This window comes from Rhineura floridana, chromosome 1 (genome assembly GCF_030035675.1).
Source record: "Rhineura floridana isolate rRhiFlo1 chromosome 1, rRhiFlo1.hap2, whole genome shotgun sequence".
Classification (NCBI taxonomy): Eukaryota; Metazoa; Chordata; class Lepidosauria; order Squamata; family Rhineuridae; genus Rhineura; species Rhineura floridana.
The window spans coordinates 246,102,409-246,129,511 of NC_084480.1; the positions used below are offsets into that span (position 1 = coordinate 246,102,409).

The 27,103-nt window shown below is 43.6% G+C and overlaps 1 protein-coding gene across 1 annotated transcript in view; it reads left to right on the top strand.

Annotated features, from left to right (window-relative positions):
* The window catches only part of CABLES1 (Cdk5 and Abl enzyme substrate 1), a 108,533-nt gene that overhangs the window by 50,568 nt on the left and 30,862 nt on the right, over nt 1-27,103 (top strand). Inside the window, exons 3-4 of the mRNA XM_061596918.1 lie at nt 10,096-10,188; nt 16,432-16,509. Coding sequence (XP_061452902.1) covers nt 10,096-10,188; nt 16,432-16,509 — 171 coding nt within the window. The remainder of the gene's footprint in view (nt 1-10,095; nt 10,189-16,431; nt 16,510-27,103) is intronic.

Sequence of the window (27,103 nt, forward strand, 5' to 3'; positions counted from 1 at the left end):
TGCACTTTGTTGCTTTGATAGGTGTTACTCTGTAGCTTAGCAGTGCTAGGAAGGGATTTTCCTGACATAAGATTCGCTTTGCTGTTTGTGCTGCTCTCTCTGCTTCCCCATTGGCTTGTGGGTAATGGGGACTGGCTGTAATGTGAGAAAAGTCATATTTCTTAGCGAACAAAGTAAACTCCCTGAAAATTGTGGTCCACTATCTGTTACTAGTTCATTTGGGCATCCCCATCTGGCAAAGATATTCTTCTGACAACTGATAACAGTAAAGCTTGTTGAATCAGGCATGTATGCAATCTGTATGTATCTGGAGAAATAGTCTGTTGCGACTAAGTACTTTTGTTGTCGTAACTCACAGATGTCTGCTCCCATTCTCTTCCATGGTCTGTCTGGCATTGGAATGGTAATGAGTGGTTTCTTCAGTTGTGAAGGTTTATTTGTCTGGCAAAACTCACAGTTTGCTATTATTGCCTTGAGGTCTTGCCCTATTTGTGACCACCAAACAGTTATTCTTGCACATTCTCTGCACATATTGATTCCTTGATGGCATTCATGGAGTTTTCCCAAAATTTCCTGTTGCATTGTATCAGGAATGGCAATTCTATCACCAAATAGGATTGTTCCTTCCAACTTTGTAAGGCTTCCCTTTTCTGCAAAGAAAGGTTTAAGGTTAGTTGTCACTTCAGACATGTACAATGGCCTTCTAGTTCTGACAAATTTCAGCACTGTTGAAAGGTCTGGGTCAGTGCTGGTAGTTGCTTGAATGCGTGCGGTAGATATTGATTTTGAAGCTTGTAGATTTACATAGACTTTGATTTCCTCAACAAACTGGATTGTTCCAAGGTTTGGAGTTTCCAGTAGATTTATTGACAGTGTGTCTACTACAACAAGAGTCTTGCCTTGTCTGTATTCTGCTTGAGGATTGTACCTCATTATGTGTAAAAGGAGTTGCTGACATCATATTGGTACTCGATCCAGGTCTTTGCAATTTATCAGCGGTACCAAGGGTTTATGGTCTGTATAGAGTGTAAATGATTCTAGCCCATAGAGATATTTTGATAATTTTTCAAAAGCCCAAACAGCAGCTAGACATTCCTTTTCTATCTGAGCGTATTGGGTCTCAGCTTCTGTTAGCATTCTTGAGAATAGGCCACTTGTTTCAACCCTCAATCATGATTTTGGAGCCCAGGCCATATCTGCTGGCATCGGCACTCACTACGGTCTGCTGGTTAACTTCATAGCAAGCAAGTACTGGAACCTCTGTTCAGAGTTTTTTCATTGTTGAGAAGGCCTTTTCCTGACTTGGACCCCAGCACCATGTGCTGTCTGCTTTCAAAAGTATATTTAATGGGTGTAGTTTCTCTGCCAAATTTGGCAAGAAGCGTCCTAAATAATGTACCATGCCCAAAAATATTTTCAGTCCTGTGGAGTCTGGAGAAATTGTGGAAATGGCTTCTACTTTCTTAGCATCTGGACTCACACTATGCTCATTTATGCAGTGTCCAAGATATGTAAGGTCTTTCTGGCGTAATATGCATTTGCTGTTGTTGAGTCTTAACAACCCCATCATAGTTACAACATCTTGGCTTAGGAGGTTATTAGTCTTTGCACAGATCACATAGATCTTAAAGTCATAGTCATTGTCTCTATAGCAGGTTCTTGCTATGAAGTATCCCATGCGATTTAGATTCTGTCCTCCAGGACCAGTTAAAACTGCTGTTGTTTGCTGGAGACTAGGCGGGTTAGAAAAAGACTTGTAAATAGACTCAGAAATTATGCTGACATCTGCACCAGTGTCTATTTTAAACTTTATCGAGAGCCCACTGATTTGTAGTGATACTTCCCAAGGATCTGTGGAATTTTCCACCCGTGTGACTGGACCCAGAAAAAATTGTTCTTGACTTTTCTGCTGCTCCACAGTGTCACTCACCATTCTAGTGCAGCACACAGTGGCAACATATGATCTATCTTCTTACATTTGTGGCATTCTGCAGTTCTACAGCCTTTGCAGGACAGACTGCTCTTTGTGTATGCCCTTTCCCACATCTTGTGCATCTAGGGGCTTTTATACGAGCATTAGATGTTTAGCTGTATATTTATTTCTAGTATTTTGGAGTTTGGGGTTACCATTTCTGCAGGGGTTTCTTGGCTATTTCTTGCAGCCCTTTTAAAGCACCCTGGTGTGGGGTGGACTGAATGAACAGCATACGTTGGCAAACCACGCTGCTGTTCTCAGTACACTATCTCTCAAGACATTGCGATCTGACCAGTGGAAAAACAGGATGTGGTTAACTTTATGGCTGTAAACGATACTGACATCTGTAGTGGTTAAATAACTGCCTGCATATTGCCACGTAGATAATGCTGTTGTACTATGTATGTACGTGATGTTATACAATAGTTAAAGGTCATAGGCTGTTTATGGAGAGAAAATAATCCACGCCTCCAAGCGGAGGTAAAATAAAAGCGGAGACGAGAATTACGAGGGGGGCTCCGAAATTGAACTCTGGTCTCACCGTGTCTCACTGTGTCGTGATATCTACATCTGGTGACCCCGACGTGATTCAGAACAAACACCCTCGTACCCACTGGCAGGATCAGCCAACGGTGCACCTCAGCGTACAGCTCCCATTCGTGAGTATGGGGGGGGAATTGTCAGCTCAGCAGAAGGTTCATGCACAAGAGCTACAAAAAATTTTAAAACAGGATACCTCAGCCTTTATAAGTCGTTCTCACATTGAATCATTGTTAAAAACAATTCAATGTCAATGTCCATGGTATCCAGAGCAAGGATCACTACGTCAGTCAGATTGGATAAAGATAGGGAGAAAATTACATGAAGAACCAAGAGCACCTATTCACCATCTCTTATTATGGCAAAAGTGTGCTGAGGCCATTAGTCATTTAGGGATAAAAGAGACATCGCTGTTTGCCAATTCTGACCAGAAAACTCCTCTTTATCCCCAACTTTCTTTACCTACACCTGAAAAGGATATTGAGAAATTTGTAAATGCTCCTCCATATAGCCCTCCAGTTCAACAAGAACAGGTTACTGGGAAGGTTAAAGCAGCCATAGCTCAGGCTGCAGCCTCAGGATTATTATCTATGGAAGAAATGGGAGACTGGGAGGGTACAATTTCAGCTTTTCCCGTTACATATCAGCCAGATCCTAATAATGCTAATAATCGCATAGCAACTTGGACAGCTCTTCCGTTTTCTGTTATTAGAGAAATAAATAAGGCAGTAAGAGAATATGGGATTACGGCTAATTATGTACAAGGGATGTTGGAAGGAGTAGCTACTGGATATAACATGATCCCTCAAGATTGGAAGGATCTCTTTAGGATGATTTTGACTCCTTCGCAATATGTAGTTTGGGACCAAGAATTTAGACATGCTGCTATAGCAGCTGGGGATGCTAATATCATTCCCGAGCAAATTTATGGGTCAGGTAATTTTGCTACCATAGCACAACAAGGGGTATTGCCTGAAGCCGCATTTCATCGAACTGCTGAGTGTATACAGAAAGCATTTAAAAAGGTGCCTGCTGGGAAAGAACCCTTACGTTCTTTTACGAATGTACGGCAGCAAGCAACAGAGCCCTATTTTCAGTTTGTTGACCGTTTGAAAGAGGCTCTGACACGGCAGGTTGATAACCCTCAGGCACAAGGGGAATTATTGTTAAAATTAGCTTACGAGAATTCTAACACAGACTGTAAAAAGATTTTGAAAAACATTATTCATAGACCGCAATATGAATTGGGAGACATGATTCAAGCTTGTGCAGAGGTAGGTACACATGTTCATGCCATGACATTGTTAGCTGGGGCATTAAGACAGGGTAACAAACCTACAGGCAATTGTTTTAATTGTCAAAAGCCTGGTCATTTCAGAAGGGAATGTCGGGCTCCTGGCGGAGGAGCATTTAAAGGTGGGGGCACTGTTACAAACCGGCCAAAGAAAATCTGTCCGAAATGTAAAAAGGGTTATCATTGGGCTAATCAGTGTCGTTCAGCTCCCACTACCAATACCAATGTGTCTTCCCGTCCTATTGAGGGAAACTGAACTTGGGGCAGGCTTCCAGCCCCGAATCTCAAGGAAGTGTACCCACCCCTGCTACTCAAGGAAGCGCTGGAATTGATTTAATACATGCAGAGTCAAAAGATGTTCCTTTGCCTGGAGCAGTTCTTTTAATGCCTACCACACTCACTGGCCCTTTACCAGAAGGCACCGTAGGCCTTGTACTACCGCGATCCTCTGCTTCCAAGAATAATATAATGGTGGTACCTGGTGTTATTGATTCTGATTATCAGGGAATTATTTATATTCAGTATTGGAGTCACCTTCCCCTTCAGTTGAAGAAGGGAGATTCTTTTGCGCAACTATTGTTATTGCCATATCGTCTTTTCACATCGAACACTTCCTCCCAAAAACGTACTGGTGGATTCGGATCTACAAGGACGAAATCGCCGAGTGTGAGTATTTCAGGTAATCCTTTCCATCCACAGGTAGCTGCAGTACTGGCAGAAGTGACCAGGGAGAAACCGGTTCGTAAGTATTGTTTAAACAATGTTATTTTTGAAGGTATTATAGATTCTGGGGCAGATGTCACAGTAATTGCTGAACATAACTGGCCATCCTCTTGGCCAGTAGAAGTGGCCCCTTCTGTGTGGGGAGTGGGCGGAGCTCAGGATTCAAAACGGAGTAAGGATTGGATACAAGTTGTTGCTCTTGATGGTGATCGTATAGCCCACATTCGCCCTTGTATTTTGGACATTTCAGTAAATCTGTGGGGAAGGGATTTACTGGAGCAATTCCAGACCACCATTGTTATTAATGATTAGCCAACAAAAGGCAGCTCTTCCTTTACAATGGAAGACAGACATACCCATTTGGGTAGAACAATGGCCCTTACCCAAAGAAAAATTAGAAGCTCTGCACCAACTGGTAAAGGAGCAACTGGAAGCTGATCATATAGCAGAAAGTAATAGCCCTTATAACACCCCAGTGTTTGTGATTAAAAAGAAATCTGGAAAGTGGAGGCTCTTACATGATTTACGAGAAATAAATAAATTAATTGTGCCCATGGGTCCGCTACAATGTGGGACGCCCAATCCAAATTTAATTCTATATGACTATTCCTTAGCTATTATAGACCTGAATGCTGATCAGGCTCTTCGTGCCCTCCTTTGCACACCCATAGAAAGTCATGCCCTTCATCATCAAAATGCTAAAGCACTCCAGAAGCAATTCCATCTTACTGCCCAGGAAGCCTCTGCCATTATTCAACAATGTCCCCAATGCACACAGTTAACTCTATCCCCAGAACCAGGAGTGAACCCACGAGGTCTCATAGTTAACCAGTTGTGGCAAATGGATGTTACACATTTTCCTACTTTCTCCCCATGGAAGTATTTGCATGTTACAGTAGATACATATTCCGGATACATATGGGTAACTCCTCAGAAAGGGGAAAAAACTAAGAATGTTATTAATCATGTCATTCGTTCTATTGCCATCATGGGCCAACCTCAGACGATAAAAACTGATAATGGTCCTGCATATGTTTCACAGCAATTTGCACAGTTTTGCACTAAGTGGTCCATTACACATTTGTTTGGTATTCCTTATAATTCTACAGGTCAAGCTGTCGTCGAACGTACCAATCGTACCCTTAAAGAGCATTTGCTTAAACAAAAACAAAAAGGAGGAGTACCACTGGGATTGGCCACCAAAGAGGAGTGGCTGGCACAAGTGTTGTTTACCATTAATCATTTAAATTTGTCTCAATCTCCCAATACTCATTTTTCCTTTTCTACTCGAGCGCAGCGGCATTTTCAGCAGTCGGAGTCTCTACCTGCCCCGCGGGTGCAGTTTCGGCAACTACCAAATCCAGAGTGGAAAGGCCCAGTTCCGCTTATAACGTGGGGTCGAGGTTACGCGGCTGTGTCTACGCCTGACGGTCCTGTGTGGGTACCTGCTAGGTGTATCCGGCCCTGGAAAGACGATGTCCTGGCACGATAATCTTAAGAATCCCATCCCTAATTTTTCTCTGCAACTTCAGGATACTGGGATGTCTTCCAGGAAGCGTGGTCGGAATGTTCCGCAACCTCCCGTGACTTGGGGCCAAATAAAGAACTTAGCAACACAAGCAGAAAAAGCAATGGAACAAGCCGGGGTGGACAAGACAACTGAGAATACCATTCTTGCTTTAATTGCGTCTTTAAATACAAATTCTATTTTTGTACTTTGCATTTGTTGGATTTTAGGAAGCGCCGGGGCTGACAGGTTGGGGCAGGAGTTGGGGATGCGGTTTCAACACAATATCTGGGTTCAGTTAGCAAGAATGACAAATGTGAGTGACTTTTGCATGACTGAACATGTACAGGAAATGGGTATGTTGGGAACATGTTTAATACCCGTATGCAAAGCACCTGGGGATATTGGGAACATTACAGGACTTGGGCGGTTCATGAATACTTCAGAGATTAAATATCATACTGTTTCGAATTGGGGAACTCCAACCTTCCAGCTGCCTGTTAATGCTTTTCAATTATTTATATCACATGTTGCAAATTCCATTAATAATACGTGTGCTCGGATGGTTAATTGTAGTCGACATAAGGTGCAGAAGGGATGTCTAAAGGTTGGGAGACCCACATGGAATTGTACACAGCACATTAACATATCCAGTATGTACGGACACATTCCTTTACCAGGTGGATGGTTTTGGACATGTGGAGAAACCACTTTTAATTATGTTCCCGCTAATATTTCTGATACCATCTGTTGCCTGAGTCGACTGGTTCCCATTTTCCTTCATAAAAGGGAGTTGCTAGCCCAACGTAGGAAAAGAGAAGCTGTTGCCATGCCGGCTGATTGTAATGACAAGGTGGAATTGCTTAATAAAGCAGAAAGTGTATCACTAGCCATCTCCCTTGTTGGACTTCCTGCATTGGCAGTAAGTAACAGCAATCAATTACATAAATTAGCCTGTAATTATGTTAAGATGATAAATGCCACCTCTCGAGCCATTGCTTTGTTAAATGAAGAGCAGGGTATATTAAGACAAGCTATCTTGGATAATCGTGCAGCTATAGATTACCTGCTATTACAACATCAGTTGGGGTGCGAAACTATAAAGAATATGTGCTGTTTTAATTTAACTGACAACAGTTTTGAAATCAGAACACAGGTAAAAAACTTGAAGGATCTAGCTAATAACATTTTGCAGGACGCCCCTACAACTTGGTGGCAGTGGCTTTGGAGTTGGCTGCCCACTGGATGGCTAAGTCAGATTCTTAGATATGCTATTCTTTTACTCATTTTAAGTATAGGCTTATGCTGTTTTTTACAATACCTTTTCCAGACGTGTACACCTGTTGCTCCGCGACCATTACGTAGTAATTACTTTTTGCTAAAAAATAAAAAAGGGGGAGATGTGGGGTGGACTGAATGAACAGCATACGTTGGCAAACCACGCTGCTGTTCTCAGTACACTATCTCTCAAGACATTGCGATCTGACCAGTGGAAAAACAGGATGTGGTTAACTTTATGGCTGTAAACGATACTGACATCTGTAGTGGTTAAATAACTGCCTGCATATTGCCACGTAGATAATGCTGTTGTACTATGTATGTACGTGATGTTATACAATAGTTAAAGGTCATAGGCTGTTTATGGAGAGAAAATAATCCACGCCTCCAAGCGGAGGTAAAATAAAAGCGGAGACGAGAATTACGAGGGGGGCTCCGAAATTGAACTCTGGTCTCACCGTGTCTCACTGTGTCGTGATATCTACACCCTGGTCTTGGACCTGGCCTTTTATAAGCTCTGAGTTTCTTATCATCTCCACAGCCCTCTCCAAAGTGAAATTGGATTCCATCTTCAGCTTCTGGGACAGGTAGTTATCCAAAATTCCCACTACCAGTCGGTCACTGAGCATTTCACTCCTGGTGTCTCCAAAAGCACATTCATCAGCTTTCTCATGCAGCCATCTTCTGTAGGCCTCTGCAGATTCCCCTGGTTTCTGATGTCTCTGGTGAAAGTATGCCCTCTCATGAATGAGATTTTTCTTTGGCACAAAATATTCATCAAATTTCCCCAGGACTCTGGTCCTCTGCAGCAGCAAACTCAAATGATTTAAATATCTGCTCTGCTTGCTGGCCCATGGCATAAATCAAGGAGCAAACCTGACTTTCTTCCTACTCTTTCTTAAGTTTTGTAGCACTGCGGTATCCGGAAAACCTCTTCTTTCAATCCGGCCGTGCTGCAGCCCTGGTGAAATCAAAGGCCTCTGTTGGGGAAAACTTTGCTATTGCTTTCCTTTTCTTTCTTTTTTTCTGTTGTCCCAGGAGCTCTGCTACTCTTGAGACACTATGAGGATTTCTTAACTTCTGACACCATGTTATATTGATCAGGATGAGACCGAGGGTAAAATAGAGCTTCTTTATTTAATAATTCTTAAGGAGTAAAACATCTGAGCTTGTTCTGTGCTAGGCCTCACCAGCACGCACAACACTGACTAACTGCAGTAACTAAATCAGTCTAGCTCCCCCTAGGGTGTGTAATACCCTCACTACATATCTCTTAATACCTCTGATAGTTCAATCATGCATACATATTTACCCAATGAATTCAATGGGACTTACTGCCAGATAAGTATGTACATGATTAAGTTACCTCTAAGTTATATTGATGACCAAAAAAAATTACAAAGGCAACTAATAAAGTACTAAAGTTTGCATTTTTCTTTGATGATAGAGGATTGCCATATTGATAAAAATGTGTTTTAGTTGAATGGGGCGCTGCAGTGATTTTTGCAGCCTGTTCAGTACTGGTGGCAACATAAAGACTGTAAAAAATTCCTTGTCTGACGTGCTCTTTGAACAAAGATGAGATATAACAGATATGTATTGTAAAAGCAGCGTTTCAAGTGTAAAATCTGATTTTGAGTGAAAAAGTATACGTGTCTTGGGGTATCACCATTGCTGGGGTGAGGGTGGGGGGTGAATGTGAGATTCTGTTATGCCATTCTGTTAACCTTACGGATAAAAAAAATTATTCTACTACCCTTTGCATGCGTTTATTTTTAATGTTGTTTTAGGCTACTTAGATGTGCAGCAGCCAAGGCCAGCACCTTGTAGGCAGTCCATTTTTTAAAAAAGTAACTTAAGAGTAATTGTAGTGATTGCTTTTCAGTAACAGTAAAGTAATCAGTTACTTTCAGAGCAATTGTAATTATAATGATAATTTATTACTTTTTGGGGACATGTAACAGTAATTGTAATTTATTACTTTTTAACAACCTGGGAGACCAGGGTTTGAATCCCCACATAGCCATGAAGCTCACTGGGTGACCTGGGGCCAGTCACTGCCTCTCAGACTCAGAGGAAGGCAATGGTAAAGCACCTCTGAATACCGCTTACCATGATGGGTCGCCATAAGTTGGAATTGACTTGAAGGCAGTTCATCATCAAAAGTAATCTTCCAAGCTCTGACCATCCCATCCACTTCTTGCACTTTCTGCACGAGCTGTTGCCAGTTAACCCTCAATTAATCCTGCCTTATCGTCAGTTTTCCTCTGTTGGGTGACTGTACTCTTTTCCTTCCCATTGGTCCTACATAGGTTACCTCGATGTAGAGACTCTCCTATTTCTCTTTTACGTCTAGCACCCCTTTCATAGGAGAAGGAGGAAGAGGAAGCAAACATAAAAGGCCTCCATGCATAATCCAGTTATTTTTATTAGCAAAAGTGAAATGTTTAAAAGTTTAGAGACTAAGTTCACACTGCACTAACACAAAGAATTCTTGTGATAATGGAAGAATGATGTGATTTTTCTTAACTATCTTTCCTAAGAGCTATAACAAAATCCAGGAAGTTCTATTTTTCTTTTTTAAATGTATTGCTTCATTTTATTATTTTTATAGCCTCTTTGTTTCTAGGCACTATTGTTTTCGTTACTGCTGCAGCCTCAAGACTGAGGAGAAGGGTGAATTGAATAATTTGTCTGGTCTTTCCTTCCTGCCTTTGTGTTGAGAAATTTCAGCTATCCAGCAGATAACTTAATTGTTTCAATTGCTTTATTTTTCAGATGCCGGACTCTGTCAGGCTCACCCAGACCAAAGAACTTTAAGAAGATTCATTTCATCAAGAACTTGCGGCAGAATGATACAAGAAATGGCAGGTATTTTACAGACAGAGAACTCCTGGTCAGGGGTGGAGCTAGGATGGCAGTATAACAATATCTATATAAAAATGTGCCTGTGTGAAGTCAATAATAATAAGAACATAAGACTGTGCTGGATCAGGCCAGTGGCCCATCTAGTCCATCATTCTGTTCTTACAGTGGCCAGCCAGATGCCCATGGGAAGCTTACAAGCAGGACATGAGTTGTTGTTGTTAATTATTATTATTATTAGTTTATTTATACCCCGCCTTTTCGGCAAAGGCCCTCAAGGCGGCTTAAAAAAAACACAAATATAAAATACAATATAAAAATGCACCAATAAAACAATGCAAAATACAATCTGCAAAAGTTAAGTAACAATACACATAGTAGCTCTTAATGGTGGCTTTATCCTCAAAGCCAGCTGAATTGCATTTGCAACCAGGTCTATTGTTTCATATGTTTTTGTTGGGAGGGGAATGTCCTGATTTTCTTGGGCATCCAGCTGCCCCAGCGAGGCGACAGAGGGCAACCTCACTGCCCCTCCGGGGACTCCAGGGGTGCCTTGTGCGGAACCTTCTCCTCCGCTGCTGCCGCCCACATCACCCCCCGCTTTGGGCGGCATCCGAGTCTAGCTGGGCAGAATGAAGTCGGCGAACTCGGACCTCGGATTCAGAGCCCTGGGTGTCAGCGCCCAGCAACTTTGCCTCCTCTGCATCCTGGAAAGTCAGCGCCTGAGGGCCAGGCCCGCATGCCTCCACACCCATGATGGTAATAATGGCGGCGGCGACACACCCTGACGCGAGGTCCTCACAGCCTTCTTCCGAGGAGGGGCCGGCGTCTTGCAGCGCAGCTCCTGGCCGGTGTTCATGTCCAGCGCCCTAGAAACATGTTCCCGATGATGGGGGGTCAGCCAGTCCAGTGGGGGCTCCTCTCATCCATGGGACCAGCCGGCACGGGGTGGCGGCAGCAGTAGCAGCAGCGAGAGCCTCTGCAGGCGCCACACTCATCCAGATGTGCCCCCCTGCCCAAACCCCCTTAGCCAAGTTTTGGGGAAATTCTGGAACAGTGGGGGGGGGAGGTGACACAGAAGACAAGGAATTCAAGAGCACTCTCCCCTCCTGTGGCTTCCAGCAACTAGTATTCAGAGGTATACGGCTTCCAACTATGGAGGCAGAGCATAGCCATCATGGCTAGCAGCCATTGATTCTTATTGTATTTGCAGAGCAACACATTTCCTCATGCAGGAAAACTGTGCAAGGAATCACTACTATATTCTGTGGCATCTGAGCTAGGCTACACAGTCATGCTATGGGATCCACATCTTCATGGCAATTTCTCCACTGTCCAGTTATAATGTGTACAGGTTCTTACCATGTGGTGCAGTGGCACACAGTGAGCAGCCTCCCCACATGGTGCCATCACTAACATGGATGGGGACGGGGCTACCGGCCACAATGCATGCACCATTTTAGGTAAGAGCTTATATGCTTTACAGCTGAGGGGCAGAAATGTCACAGGGATGCTGATCCATGTGGTGCCTGTAACATGTAACCCAGTTGTTCGCATTTCTAATTGGGCTTTGATGGAAAAGTAGAAAAGATTCTGTAAGGGCTTGTGCTTCTAGTTTTGGTCCTGCATCAGTTAAATTTTTCCTTCCACTTAGAACCTCTCAGTTCCAGCCATCAAATGCATGGGCTGGACTAGAAAGTTTCTGGCACAGAACAAAAATATCTGAAAAATAAAATTGTCCATTGTATGTATGCAGTTTCACCAAATGCAAGAGGATATATATTGCAAATCAGACCCCTGACCAATGCTCTCATACTACTGAATTACACATGGTACATTGTAATTTCATTCTGTATGATATTTTATTTTGAAACACTGAAACTCAAAATCAATTATTGTAAGGTGACACTGGTTTTATGTTGGGAAATGTTTGTAAGAAACATAAAAAACTGAAACATGTTGCTTGCATAAGTATTCAACCCCTGTGCTGTGGAAGCTCCCAGTTTACACAGATGAAAGAAATTGTCCTATCGAGAACACAACTACCTTACCATTGACCTCCATCCTTGAAGGTCAACCAGATTGTTGAAAGGTCATTGGTCAGACTGTAGAAAGAGCATTCTACAGAAGTGAGAGATAATGTAATACAAATGCATAGATTAGGAAAAGGGTACAAAATAATATCCAAGTGTTTGGATTTCCTAGTGAACACAGTTGGATTTATAGTCAGGAAGTAAAAGCTACATCACACCAACCTTGGTCTGCCAAGAAAAGGCCATCCCTCAAAACTCAGCCCTCGAACAAGGAGGAAACTTGTGAGAGAAGCCACAGAAAGGCCAACAATCACTTTGAAGGAGCTGCAGAGTTCAGTGGCTGGGAGTGTAGTAATGGTGCAGCAGTTAAGAGCTCTGCATAACACTGGCCTGTATGGGTGGCAAGAAAGAAGCCATTATTCCAAAAGTACCATATGAAAGCATATCTGAAGTTTGCCAGGAAGCATGAGAGTGCCCCAGCTGCAATGTGGGAAAAGGTTTTGTGGTCAGATGAGACCAAGATAGAGCTTTTTGGCCAAAACTCAAAGCACTATGTGTGGCACAAACCTAACACTGACCATGCCTCAAGACACACCATCCCTACAGTGAATTATGGTAGTGGCAGCATCGTGCTGTGGGGATGCTTCCCATTAGCAGTCCCTGGGCATCTTGTTAAAATTGAAGGAAGAATGGATGGAGAAAATACAGGGAAATACTGCAGGAGAAACTGCTTCAATCCACTAAAAAACTGAAGCTTGGGAGGAAATTCATTTTTCAGCACAACGATGATCCCAAGCACAAGGCCAAAGCAACATTGGAGTGGCTCAAGAACAAAAAGGTGAATGTCCTACAGCAGCCCAGTCAAAGTCCTGATCTCATTGAGAATCTGTGGTGCTCTTTGAAAATTGCGGTCCACAAGTGACGTCCAACCAACCTGAACGACCTGGAGCGAATCTGCCAAGAAGAATGGGCCCAAATCCCTCTGACACTGTGTGCAAAGCTGGTACATACCTAACCCAAAAGACTTAAAGCTGTTACTGCAGTGAAAGGTGGCTCTACCAAATATTAATGTGTGGAGGTTGAATACTTATGCAAGCAACATGTTTCAGTTTTTGATACTTCTTACAAACGTTTCCCAACATAAAACCAATGTCACCTTACAATAATTGATTTTAAGTTTCAGTGTGTCAAAATAAAATATTGTACAGAACAGTTTGTAATTCAGTAATGTGAGAGCATTGGTCAGGGGTCTGATTACTTTTGCAAGGCACTGTATGTATATATATGTATGTGTGTATATATAATTATTCATTATTGGTCATTAGCAAATGGAATCTAAACTAATCTGTAGTAATTGCCACCAACATGGATGGTTTTAAAAGAGGATTTGACACATCCATAGTGGATAAGGCAACTAGCCATGATGGCAGTGTACTGTCTCTGCTGTCGGAAACAAGATGCCTTTGAATACCAGTTGCTGGGGATCACAAGCGGGGAGAGTGCTTTTACACTCACGGTCTGCTTGCGGGCTTCCCATGGGCATCTGGTTGGCCACTGAGAATAGGATACTGGACTAGATGGGCCTTTGGTTTGATTCAGCAGGGCTCTTCTTACGTTCTTATGAGTGCTCGCAGAGTAATGCAGCTAATAGTGTCTTATCAGCATGAATTGAGCTTTATTCATAGTAATACAAAGCATTTCGAGCAGTCCTTGCATATATGGATAAGCTTACCACTTGGTTGCAGGAAGGTACCTTTCTAGCAAAGCTCATTTGCAAGAATAGCAGGTGAAAGAAATTTCCCTTCCCATGTTTAGGGACGTGTTCTCCACCTGCTCTTTAACACCAAGAGGTGGAAGAATAATAAAGAGAAGCATATAATAGAGAGACAAAATACTAGGCAAGGCACCTCATTTGCAGTAGAAAATATTGAGCAGTTGCCCTAGAGGCCACTGTGAGATTTTGTTGGGTGAACAACAGCAGCCACTGCCCAGGATCTTTAGATATAGGAAGTACAGAACGGAGAGTAAAACTAAAGCACAGTGTTGCTTGGCATGGCTCAGTGGAGGAGTAGATGTCCCTTTTAATGCTTGTTGAAGCAGATAGGATGATGTCGTGGGATAACCAGACCCAGAAATTCAAGCAGCCTGTCTGAGGAGCTGCTGATACGTGGGGAGGGTAGCACTTTCAACGTTCTGCTTTGAGTACTAAAATGCCTTGGGAAAACTAAGAGCTAATTTTTAATAGTTGGATTGCTTGTCAGCTATTAGCAATGTGTTCCAATGGTAAAAAAATAATGAGTTGCTTCTGCACATGAAACATACCTGTGCTATTTTATCTATATTTGTGTTGCCAGCGTGAGAACTCTGCTTCTGCCTCAGTAATAGGCCACACATCTGTTCAATCCTGTTTCCTGACATGTCTAATGTCAGAGGTTGTCTAGATTGTTCTGAAGCTTGCTTCAGATTAAGACCGCAGCACCCTGTGTCATAGGAACATGGGGAGCTGCCTTGTACTAGTCAGCCTGTTTGTATTTCTACTCTGACTTGCAAAAGCCAGGGCCCCAGATGCTGAGGTCTTTCCTGTCATCTGCTACCTGAGACATTTAAGTAGAGATGTCAGGAATTAAGCCTGCATTCAAAGCATGTGCTCTGCCAGGGAGACTTCCCCTAACATTTGCAGTGAGCTTTCTTTTATGATTCCAGTATGTGGCATCAAAGATCTTTTGCCCCATTGATGGGACTGTACATACTTTGAAATACCTTTGGGTATTTGTCTCCTTGTGGTAACTATAGGCTAATAAACATAGGCTTCTTGAGGTGTTTGCATTTTAACTGAGAGCTTCAGTTTCATTACAAATAAGACTTTAATTAAAGAGAAATAGCTGATCAGTATCTGCATCTTGTTCTATTTTCTGATGCTGTTCTTTGTGGGGGGGGTTACTTTGCTTGCAATAGGACAATGCAGTTATAGTTAGAAGTGCATGCTTAATAATCACTTTGAGTTTCACTGTTTTGGGGGAAAAGTGAATAATAATCACTTTTTTGGAAAAAAACTGAATAATAATGATTCATAATCATAATGATTCATAATCCTAACCTGAGGGGTAGAGAGTTCAATTTAAGGGGTTCTTGATGTTCAGTGCCTGTGCACTACCTGCTGAGGTTAAAGGGACATTCCTGGTAGATTAGCATCTATTGCCCCCATTTCAAGTTGGAAGCCTTGCCCATCTCATATAAAATTTATTACATACTGGGACATTAGACTGCATGCTCTGAAAAGACTAGCATGTCAGACGCTTCTTGCGAACTTAATTACTGCTCTGAACTGCAATTGTGTAAATTTTGTGTGAAAGCACAATAGAGTGAAGCCATCTGTTTGATGTTAGGTTTTGTTAATGTGTAAGTAGTTGTATTGTCATCTGCTCAGCAGGCTCCAAAAATTGTTGCATTTATGAACTGTGGCTTAGAGGACCCATTTATTTCTCAACCATTTCTGGCACAGTACTGTGTTTAAAAAAACAAAACACAGCTGTTTGACCCATTAGTAATTTCCTTTGGGCTCCCTTGTCAAAAGATGTATGAAAATATGAGAGTGACAAAATACAGTGACATTTTTTTTCGGGGGGGGGGTTATGCCAGTGTGCAAATTAAAATGACCAAAGTCAGATACCTGATATCTCTCTCTCACACACACACATGCATAATTTTTTTAAAATGTTATTTGTAGAACTTAAACTAAAGAACCATGTTAATAATGTCTACTCTGCATTGCTTGCCTTCGAACACACAGTGTAGGATTAACAACATGTTCTTACTCAGCGTATTTTGCCACATTAAAAGGACCAGCTTATGTTATGCTAGCCATTCATTTTTTCCTGTTGTCCATTTGGAACTCAAGGTGGTGCAGTGTGAGCAAAGTAATTGCAGATATGTGTTGGTCCAAGTCCCAAGCTCTTCACACTGCACCTACACTGCTCTTTTCTCCCACTGAAGATATGATTAGTACTGAGCTCTCTCAAAGCGCTGACCACCAGGTGTTAGGCCTCCCTTGTGCTATGTGAGCTTATAATGCCTGGACTTACTGTCAGATGTTGGTAAGTACAGTGTGGTTTATGAGCATGAAGAGAATAATTTTTACTAAGCAGAGTTTTAAGTTTGAATTTAATTGCTGGATTTTCTACCCTACATCACAGCCTTTATTGTATTTGTTTTCCAGAATAGTCCTTATTAGTGGCAGAAGATCCTTCTGCAGCATATTTTCAGTGCTGCCATATCGGGACTGTAGCCATGTTGGGTATGTATATTTTTTCATACCAATGAATTTTCCTGGGTATACATTATTTGCCACATGCAGCAGGGATACCACAGTTGTCATTTCTAGAAAATGATAAACTTAATTAGAAAATGTTCACCCATGTGACATGATCAGTATCTGCATTTCCTAAAGAAGTTAATAGGAGCTGTAATTTATCTGCCGTGTTTGAGATCTGCAGCTTGCCTTATTAGAATATGGCATACTCTAAACCAAGTAAGAAGCAGCTATGTGCTGTGACTAGAAATGAATTGCCTTTATCATAATGAAGAAAGTTCTCTTCTTATTTGAGATGCTCTGGGTATAAGCTATGCCTTTATCCAATGCGCAACTGATGATGTTTCCCATCATTCTCTGTGGGCATTCTATTCTGTTTTCGGCGCGAAGGAGGGCTTGTACTTCTGCGATGGGGACCCAGCTGCAGCTGTCATCTCGTGCAACAATCCATTGGGAGGTCAAGCAAGGCGTGCTATGGGGTGAATTGTTACCAATGGTCTGTAAGATGATGTCCTCAGGCCATGGGCCCCATGTTCTCGTTATCCACCTGGGTGAGAATGATTTTGTGCAGCAGCTGGGATTGGATCTGCTACGCAGTGTGACCTACGATTTCCGTTGGATCAAGCACTCATATCCTGACTTGCTTATAGTGTGGTCGGATATGCTTGAGCATAGGGCATGGAGGGGTGCTATTCACCCTAATAAGATAGATAGGTCCCGGCGCTAGGTTAATAGGATGGTTAGACAGCTGTCCATGTGTGTGTGGGGGATTATTCCCCATGGCAGGATTCGCTTCCATTGTCTCCATCTCTTTAGGGATGATGGGGTACACCTCTCAGAGATGGGTTGTGATTTCTTTTTGGAAGATCTGTGGCTGGGTTTGGCAACCTTGTGTTTTTTTGGTTGAGGAGATCAAGCTTCTGCTGATCCCCTCTTGTGGCATGGGATTTGGGCAGGTGAGGAAGGTGGGGGTAAACAGCTGGATACTGAGGCATTCTTGGGTTAAGGGCACCCTCTGGGGGAACTGCCAGTACTTCTTGCCCGGTGGGGACCTGGGGGATGTCCTCGTGAGCCTTATTTGTGCATCAGGGTGAACAGCAGTACAGCGGGGCCAGGTTGTGCAGGTTGGACCCACGCCCTTGGTTCTACTAGCAACGAGGGACAAATTCTTCCCCATCCTTTGCTGGGGAGCCACAGCCAGTGACTGATTGACATGCCCAGGGGGCTGTTGGGAAATCTCCCTACCAGAGAGGTTTTATCCTCACCTGCCTGAATATGGTTCAATTTGGTGCAATTGGTTTAAAGTTTGAAAAAGTTGTTATATATATATTTTGTAAACTGCCCAGAGACAGACAGACAGACAGATAGGACTTTACTGACAATGTATTAATAATGTGGTGTATCTGGAATAAAGACGTTTTATAGATCAAGGTTACACTTCAAATAAAATGCAGTCAGAGCAGTTGGTTATGTAGGATGTGTGTGAACTTTCAGCACAGTCACACTAGTCTAGATCACCTGATCGTATACAAGGTCTTTTTACTGATAACACACAATCATAGAAAAATATCAAAGAACACAGGCAATTTTAGAAAAGGAAATAAAAGGTAAAATAAAGATTACTTTTGTATTTGAGCTTGCACAGGTGTTGGTACAGGCAGAGCCTATGGTCTTAATGGACTGCCTTCAAATCGATCCTGACTTATGGCTATCCTATGGATAGGGATTTCATGGTAAGCAGTATTCAGAGGGGGTTTACCATTGCCTCCCTCTGAGGCTAGTCCTCCCCAGCTGGCTAGGGCATGCTCAGCTTGCCACAGCTGGACAAGCCAGCCCCTTCCTTGTCCACATCTGCCAGCTGGGGGGCAACTGGGCTCCTTGGGACTATGCAGCTTGCCCACAGCTGCACAGGTGGCAGGGCACTTAACCCCTGAGCCTCTCATTGTGGGGTGATCTTTAGCTGGCCCTTGACACCCAGGAGACATGAGCGGGGATTTGAACTTGCATACTCTGGTCTCCCAGCCAGGCTCTCCTCTACACTGTGCTATACCAGCTGTTCTATGGTCTTAACTGGCTACTAAATAATTACAGTCACATCTTCAGATGGAAAGAAATACCCCAGGATAAAAGAGATCTGGCCTTTTCCATTGTCAAAACACTCATTTTCAAAACAAACCTTGGAGAAAGAGGGGAATAGCCTTTGGAGACTCTGGCGTAATCAGCTCTTGCCAGACTTTCCTTGGCAAAGGATTCCACAGGGCAGGGTCTGGCACACAGGCTTGGTCACTGCTGCTGAACCACTGACTGAACCTCAAAGACAGGACCACCAAAAGTATCCCATCAGAATTAACAGCAGGACCTTGAATTTGGCCCAGTAGCAAATCATCAACCTCTCTTGGCAAAGGAGTAACATGTTTCCAGTAACATGCTCCTCTGAGCAGTTTGGCTGCTGCATTCTGCTCTAGTTTGCAGCAGCCAGAGCAAAAATAAAGTGTGTTGCAGTAATCAAGTCTTGAGGTTACCAATGCATGGACCACCATAGTCAGGCTATCCTGGTCCAGGAATGGTAGTAGCTGGTGTGCCAGCCAAAGATGTTAGATGGCATTCCTAGCCACAGAGGTCACTTGGGCCTCTAGTGGTAAAGATGGATCAAGGAGCACCCCCAAGCTGCAAATGTGTCTTTGAACACTGATAATGGTTGTTGCTTGCTTGGTTGGATGATAGAAAGGGATACTGAGCAAACTAACAACTTTTTTTCCACCCACTTCTGCTGTTGGCTCCATCCACCACTGGCATGTGGGCCCTGGCAGGCTGCCCGGAAGGGAATGCTGTCCTTGGTTCCTCACCTATACTTTAAAGGTTAAAAACAACACTTTGAAATGTGCCACTGGAGCTCTTTTAATACTTGAGAAATATTACTAGTGGCTAGTACAAGATAGTACATCTTGTTTTTAAAATCTGTCTTCTGAACCTGGCATTTGCATTGGGATAAAATCCCCCATTGGCACCAATGGGCCATTTCCCTACCCCCCAAAACTAACCCAGCTTCAGAGGAGGCAGCGAAAGGGGGAAGGGTAAAATTTCCCCTCCAAGTTGCAATCACCTTCCACAAGCAGCTGACACTTTTTTAAAAACCGGCATGATATATGCAAACATGCATTTAATGTCACATTTAATTTGCCCCTTAGTTTGTGTTTCCATGAACTTGAAATAGGGAATATAATCAGACAGATCTTCATTTGTCTACCGCAAGGGTGGGGAACCTTTCTTAGTCGAGGTCTGCATTCCCTGGGGGAAAATCTGTTGGGGCCACAGGGTGGTGCACAGAAACCAAATGTGGACAGGGATGACTTTTCTTTCTTTCTTTCTTTCTTTCTTTCTTTCTTTCTTTCTTTCTTTCTTTCTTTCTTTCTTTCTTTCTTTCTTTCATTTCTTTCTTTCTTTCTTTCTTTCTTTCTTTCTTTCTTTCTTTCATTTCTTTTCTTTTCTTTTCTTTTCTTTTCTTTTCTTTCCTCTGCCCCACACAGTGGGCTTCTGTGGAAAGGATAGATCAGAGGCTTCAACTGACCACTTGCACAGTGCTTTTTGCCCTCCCCCTTCCATTGATCATCCAGTTTGGCTTTTCCGTTCTTTCCCTGCAGTCTCCCCCCAAGTATATGAAATTAGGCCAAATGGCTCGTACAGCCCTTCAGCTGCAGGTCCCTACCCCAGGTCTCATAAGCAGGGGATCCCAGATTTTGTTTTACGCACAGATACAGGGTGCAGTGGACTGGATTCCCAAATAGCATTGTTTTGAGTCTTCTGTTGTTGCAAGGAGCTTTGGCTTGCAGTTGTTTTCAGGTTTTAAAAAACCTGATTAATTTTTAATTGCCTTTTAAATTATTCACTTGCTAAAGTGTTCAGCTATTGTTCTTGCATAAAGAGTGAATGCGCAGTGGAACTCCTGCATGGTTCTTTATAGATCTGTATCCATATTCAAATAATCCAATAAATGTTCTGCTTAATGAAACAGTGCTCACTTCCCTATGTGAGATGGTTCTGATTTTGTGGTTATTATTAGTATTCGTATTCGTACATAAAAATTCAACAATTTAAAACATTCCATTCTGGTGACGACACCAGTAAAACATAGGTATGGGAAGAAATTTGATTCAATTCACATTTAATGGAAAACTTTCTGAAACAATGTGAAAACTGAAACAGACCCTGCCTGAAATTCTCTGAATTTTGCAGTGTAGTTCTCTAGCCAAGTAATGTGTACAAAAATGCAGATACGGAGATATAGATACTGTGGGCTCTTTTTTTGGGCCACTCTGGGCTCCTTTCGGGGGGGATATGAATTTAATAAATAAAATTAAAAGTATAACCCTTTCTTCAAGTAAAAGTAAACATATAATACTCCTTTGCAACCAGCATTTAGGGCCAAACTATATGTGATATAATGTGGAAGGGAGATCTGTGACTGGATCACCCTATATCTTTACTTTTAACCTTAAAAATTGGCATGAATAGCCTGATTTGGATTGGAGCTTCAGTGCTGAGCAGAGGGGAGGGAGGCTAATCTTTTCTTCTCATGCTGTTTCATTATTTTAAATCTCACATCAGCAAGCTGCTATAAACCATGGAAGAGTGGAGAGAAAGAGAGCTAATAGCTTTGGATGGGGATTAAAATCAAGGAAATGGCCCAGGGGTAAGGTTAAAGCTGTAACCCTGATTCTAAATGGGACCCTCAGCTGTTTCTAACAAAGAACTAGCCAGTCAAAGATTTCCCACATCACATCTAGCTTAGCTGTTAAATTTTGAGCTCTCTCAAAATCACTCTAAAATAGTTTTGTATAATTGATAAAACTCTACATGCGCAAAACAGACGTGATAAGTGGTGAAAGTTAAAACTGCAGTTTAAGACCACTTAATTTGGAAGTATATTCCCCTGAAATCAATGGAAAGTGTTATATACGGGTAGAAACATTCTCACTGTTTTGCCAGTTCCAGTGTGTCTCCACCTCTTCTGAAAAAGGGGCACATGATGGTAGTCAGACCCCACCCCTTTTTGCTGTAAAACCTGATGGGAGCAGCCTGAGTGCATTTTTTAAAAAAATTCAGTTTCAAAAAGATTTCACAACTGATTGGCAGGTCAGCCCGTTCTCTCTCCAGGTGTGGCTAATGGAAATGGTCTGAAGGGACATAAGTCTAGCTCCCTGCTGAAGCTAAGCAGGGTCAGGTCTGGTCAGTGCCTGGATGGGAGACTGCTTGGGAACCAGGTAAGCCGCCTTGGGTTTCAATCATGAAAAGAAAGGCGGGGTAGAAATGTAATAAATAAATATATAAATAGTGTGTTCACAACCTGTTAATGCACAGTTTGAGTTAATGCCTGTCCAGTACTAGAGTTACTGCACTTCTTCATCCCATCTGCTGGATTCCAATGGGCTGTAAGATTTTGTGGAGGTGCTGCTGCACTTGTGTGGCAGCACTTACTGGAACCCCTGCTCTGCTGAAAGAAGGCTTCAACCAGCATAGATGGACTGCTGGATGATTCTGCAGAAGTAGGAATTACGTAGGAGAAGTAGCATGTGTTTTTAAATTGCTTTTTAAAAATGTGTTTTTAAATTTGTATATTTGTTTTTAATTGTTGTAAACCGCCCAGAGAGCTTTGGCTATGGGGCGGTATACAAATGCAATAAATAAATAAAAAGGAGGAATGTTGAGGGCAGATTACAGAAAGTCTTGGATCCATTTATTGTGTTGATTATATAGCTGTTTATATAGCTTGGATCCATTTATTGTGTTGATTATATATGTGTGTGTGAATATTACAACCACTGTGGCTTTCACAGAGCGCTCTCTCTCTGTCTGTATATCTATGTACGTGTGTGTGTGGGGGGGGAGAGAGAGCGAGAGAGGTGTCTTCCCTGCTCTCTTGCTATGTTGTCCTGACCTGGAAGTAAACCTCAAGTCTCTCTTTCTTTGCTGCTTCAAAACTGTACTTATTTATTTATTAGATTTATATCCCGCCCTTCCTCCCAGTACTTCTAGGAAGTGTTGAGAGATGAAATAGTTTAAAGCTAGCAAATATTGCTGTCTTTGCTCCCAGAAAATAATGGGTAAGACTGAGTGTTTTCTGAAACTTTACATTTAAATGTAAATGCTAGATCCAACTCTGATATAAGTCCTCTGGAGACAAGTCTCTTTCTTACCTTTGTCATAATTTTTAATGAAGTTTAACTTCAGTATTAAGAACAGAAAGACCTGTAATAAAAGGCATATAATTTAGTGAAATGCCTACAATTCAGCTCATACTAATTCTTTCCTTTGCCTAAAAGCATACAGGTATGTTACTGTTGTTATGAATCTTGTCAACACAATAACATTAGTGGCATACTGAAAAATGGTAAAATACTGGACAAATATTTAAAAAGTATTATTTTGAAATAACATTATGTGGCATTTGTTAATGCATGAGCAGTCTACATTTCATTAGTGACTTAAGAGAAGAAACATATTTGTTAATGTGGAGTTCCTTACTTTAGAAAAGAGTTAAATTGAAGGACAGAACCAAAACAATTTTCCCTATGAGTCCGGCCATCACAGCGGGTGTTAGCTCCACCTATCGTGCGAAGGCAAGAATGTCTTTGAAGTCAAGACTAGGGGCGTCAGGCCCCTCCCACTCTCCAGTTCATTCTTGCCTTCGTACGAACAAGATTGGAAAACTTATCATTGAGAGCCTATCGCGTAGCATTTAGCTAAGTTGTTTTTGTATTTGTTTATTTGTTTTGACTGGGTGCGAACCCAGCGTCGCTTGTGTGTCTTCCCAGTCCTTTCCCTACTTTCACTTACCTCTGTTGCTTGTTAGAGGTTTTTTCCCTCAAAGACCGCGGCTGCGGTTCTCCCTGATTTGGCTTTAACATTTTATTTTCATTCTCTCTCCTGCTTGTCTGGCGACCCCCACAGAGACCGCGGCTGCGGTGTTCTGTGTTTTTTGGCCGTTTTGAGCTTCGGGAGATTGCAGCCTTTTCTCTCCCGTAGCGGTTCTGCTTTTACTCAAGTCGCGCTCTGTGGAGCCCTTGAAGAGACCGCGGCTGCCGTTCTCTCCGAGGTGGGAGCCTGCGGCTGCGGCTCCCTCCAACCTTTTTTAACCTACCAGGGTTCTGCCTCACAGGCTTTTCTCGGCACGTTAGTTTTGCCGCGGCTAGCCCTGTTCCCGGCGCCGGTAGCGGCTTGCCTCCTGCTGCCTTATCCCTCACAGGCTTCTATCTGCACTTTCTTTTTGGGGGTTTTCTGGAGCCGCTAGTGCGATTATCGGCCCCGCGGCTTCCCCTGCTAGTCTGTGCTGGACAGCCCTTCCCCCCACTTTGTCCCCAGACGGCCGCCATTGCTCCTTCTCTCTCCGCCTTTTTTGATCGTTTTTTCCCGCCCTTTTTTCCGGGCGCCATTTTTTGAATTCAAAATTCCTGCCTTTTTTGTTACCCTTTATTAACCATCGGATACCTTCCCTGCAGGCTATCTATCCGTATGTGTGTTATATACGTGCTGCAAACAGACTTACACAGGGCTCACTTGCACACAAATTTACTGTGGTGCTGCAAACAGACTTACACAGGGCTGACTTGCACACAAATTTACTGTGGCTGTAATCCTAGTGGCTGGATTATATTATCAAGGCTGGAGCTCCAATCCTAGTGGCTGGATTGTATTATCAAGGCTGAAGCTTTAATCCTAGTGGCTGGATTGTATTATCAAGGCTGGAGCTTTAATCCTAGTGGCTGAATGGTATTATCAAGGCTGGAGCTTTAATCATAGTGGCTGACTTGTACTCAATCTGATTTATATTGGTATATCCTGCCCCCTCTGGGGCCGTGTACCACGCTTAAAACCCAGCCTACAGCACTAATCTGAGTGTGCTAAGTCTAAATACAGCCTATAACATATTAACGCTAATACCTTAGTGCATCCTGCCCCCTCTGTGGCAGTGCACTCCGCCATCTGCCAGTGTATTCTACCCCCTCCGTGGTCGTACGCTGAGCCAGTTCGGGTCTTTACATCCTGCCCCCTCCGTGGCAGTGTATTGTACCCAAGTTAATATAAGATGGCAGAACAGCCAGGCATGCCGCAATCAACCCATATGGTGCCAGATCAGCCAGGCATGCCACAAACAGCCAAGCCACAACATTCTAACACGACTAAGACCAGACACGCCAAAGCCCTGGCTAAGACAAAACATCTTTCCAGCCATAGCAAACCAAAGCGCCCACGTTACGTCTCTGTGCCAACCACTACCACAGCACCTCAGGCACACATAAGCGATATTCTCCATTCCCCTGCTGCTTCCTCTGACGAGGAAGCATTTGTTGGCTTTCCCGCTCAGTATTCGACAAATGAACCTTCCTCCGATTTACCGCCCCAAACATCTGTTCCAATAGCTCCTCAGGCACATACATCTGCCACATCCGGGCTGCAGCTGTCTCCTGATTTCCTCTCCCAACTTCAAGCCATGCTGGCATTTTTTACCCAAATGCAGTCACTACCACAAGTTCCTGCCATACCTCAACTCAACATGGAACATCGTGCGTGTCATGAAACTCACCCTTCCTGTTCACCTAACCCCTTTGATGTAGCCAGAGGCAGATGTATTGACGAAGCCTCGTATGCGGAGGTGTCAACCTTCAATGACCACGTTGAAGGAGATGACTGGAGCGACTATTCAGATCATGAGGAGGATACATCATATCGCTTGTTTAATGCCTCAGACTATCAGCCCCTGGCACGCAGGGTAGTTAATACTCTTGGTCTCCAGACAGCGCCTTCAACTTCGTCCGCCCCAGCTATCAAAGGGGCCAAGGTCCTCAAATCCCCTGCACCTACTGAACAATACATCCCGGTGCCGGACCCAATTGCCAAATTAGCCTCTGAAGAATGGGCCCATCCACTCAAAGCTCGACGCTTCAAGAACCTGGCTGACAGACTTTACGCCCTAGCCCCAGACTTTGCCACCAAGTTAGATGTCCCTGGCATAGATGAACCAATCGCTCGCCTCGTTTCACGATCTCTTTTGCCCAGGGAAGGGGAATCCCACCTAAAAGACACTACTGAGCGACAAATAGACTTCGCCCTCCGCAAGAATCACGAGGCCACTGCCCTAGCCATGCGTGCCTCCGCTTCAGCCTCCATCTTCTCCAGAGCATCTATGATGTGGCTGGATGACCTTTTAGAGGACGCTAACCCTGATCCTGTCGCCCTCAGAAGAGCACTATTGAAATTGCGTAAGACAGCAGCTTTTGTGGCCGATGCCACTTTGGATGCCACTCAATTAGGGGCACGAGCCATGACGGCTCAAATAGTCGCTCGTCGCACCCTCTGGCTTCGCCACTGGCAAGCTGATTCAGCGGCCAGATTGAATCTGTCCAGGGCTCCTTACTCCGGATCTCTACTCTTCGGCGAGGAAGCTCTAAAGGCAGTGCTGGTTGATCCAAAAGACGCCCACAAACCGGTTCTGGCCACAGTCAAGAACAGCGACCACAGGCCCTTCAGGCGATTTCCTTCCTTCCGTTCTAACCAGCCCTTTCGAGGAACGCGGCCAGGAGGACGAGGCCGCGACTTCAGATCCTATGATCCCAACGCATTCAGGGGCTCCTGGAACCGACGCTTCCAGGGCAGAGGTCAGTACCAAGGGTGCAGGGGCAACTCATCGTCCTCATATAAGGGAGGCCCTCGCCTACGCAAGTAGTCTTAACGCCCTCCCCATAAGTGGCAGATTACTTAATTTTGGAGATCGATGGCTGCGCCTTACTACGGTCTCCTGGATCAGGGACCTTTTCAGTTATGGCTATGCCATAGAGTTCTGGGCAACCCCATCAGACAGATTCCATCTGTCCCCTTCCCCAAGGGCACCAGCCAGGCACAACATCATGCAGACAGCTATCCACCACCTCTTGGATATAGCGGCGATAGAGCCAGTTCCTACAACTGAGAGGTCGGAACGGGTGTACTCCCTCTTATTTGCTGTCCCAAAACGAGATTTATCATGGAGGGCGGTATTGGACCTCAAGTTTGTCAACTGTTTTGTAACATATCGCAGGTTCAAAATGGAATCACTCCATTCCATTACGGAGAGTCTGCATGAAGGAGACTTCCTGGCTTCTATCGACCTTAAGGAAGCGTATCTCCATGTGCCCATTTGTATAGCTCACAGGAAGTTTCTTCGGTTTGCTTTTGGCCACCAGCACTTTCAATATAGAGCAATGCCATTCGGCCTCTCCTCCGCTCCAAGAGTGTTTACCAAGGTGCTACTCATCCTAGTGGCTTACCTCCGGACCCAAGGGGTTCATATCTACCCATATCTGGATGATCTGTTAATACGGGCCAAGTCTGAGGAGCTGGCTCATCACTTAATGATCACCCTCAATGTTTTGCAGGCCTACGGCTGGCTTGTCAACTTCGACAAAAGCCATCTCCAACCAACCCAACGCCTACTACATCTAGGGGCAATGTTGGACACCCTGCAGGCAATGGTCTTCTTGGCTCTAGATCGCATCACTGCCATCACAAACATCGCAAGGTCCCTGATGCAACAAACATCCGCAGA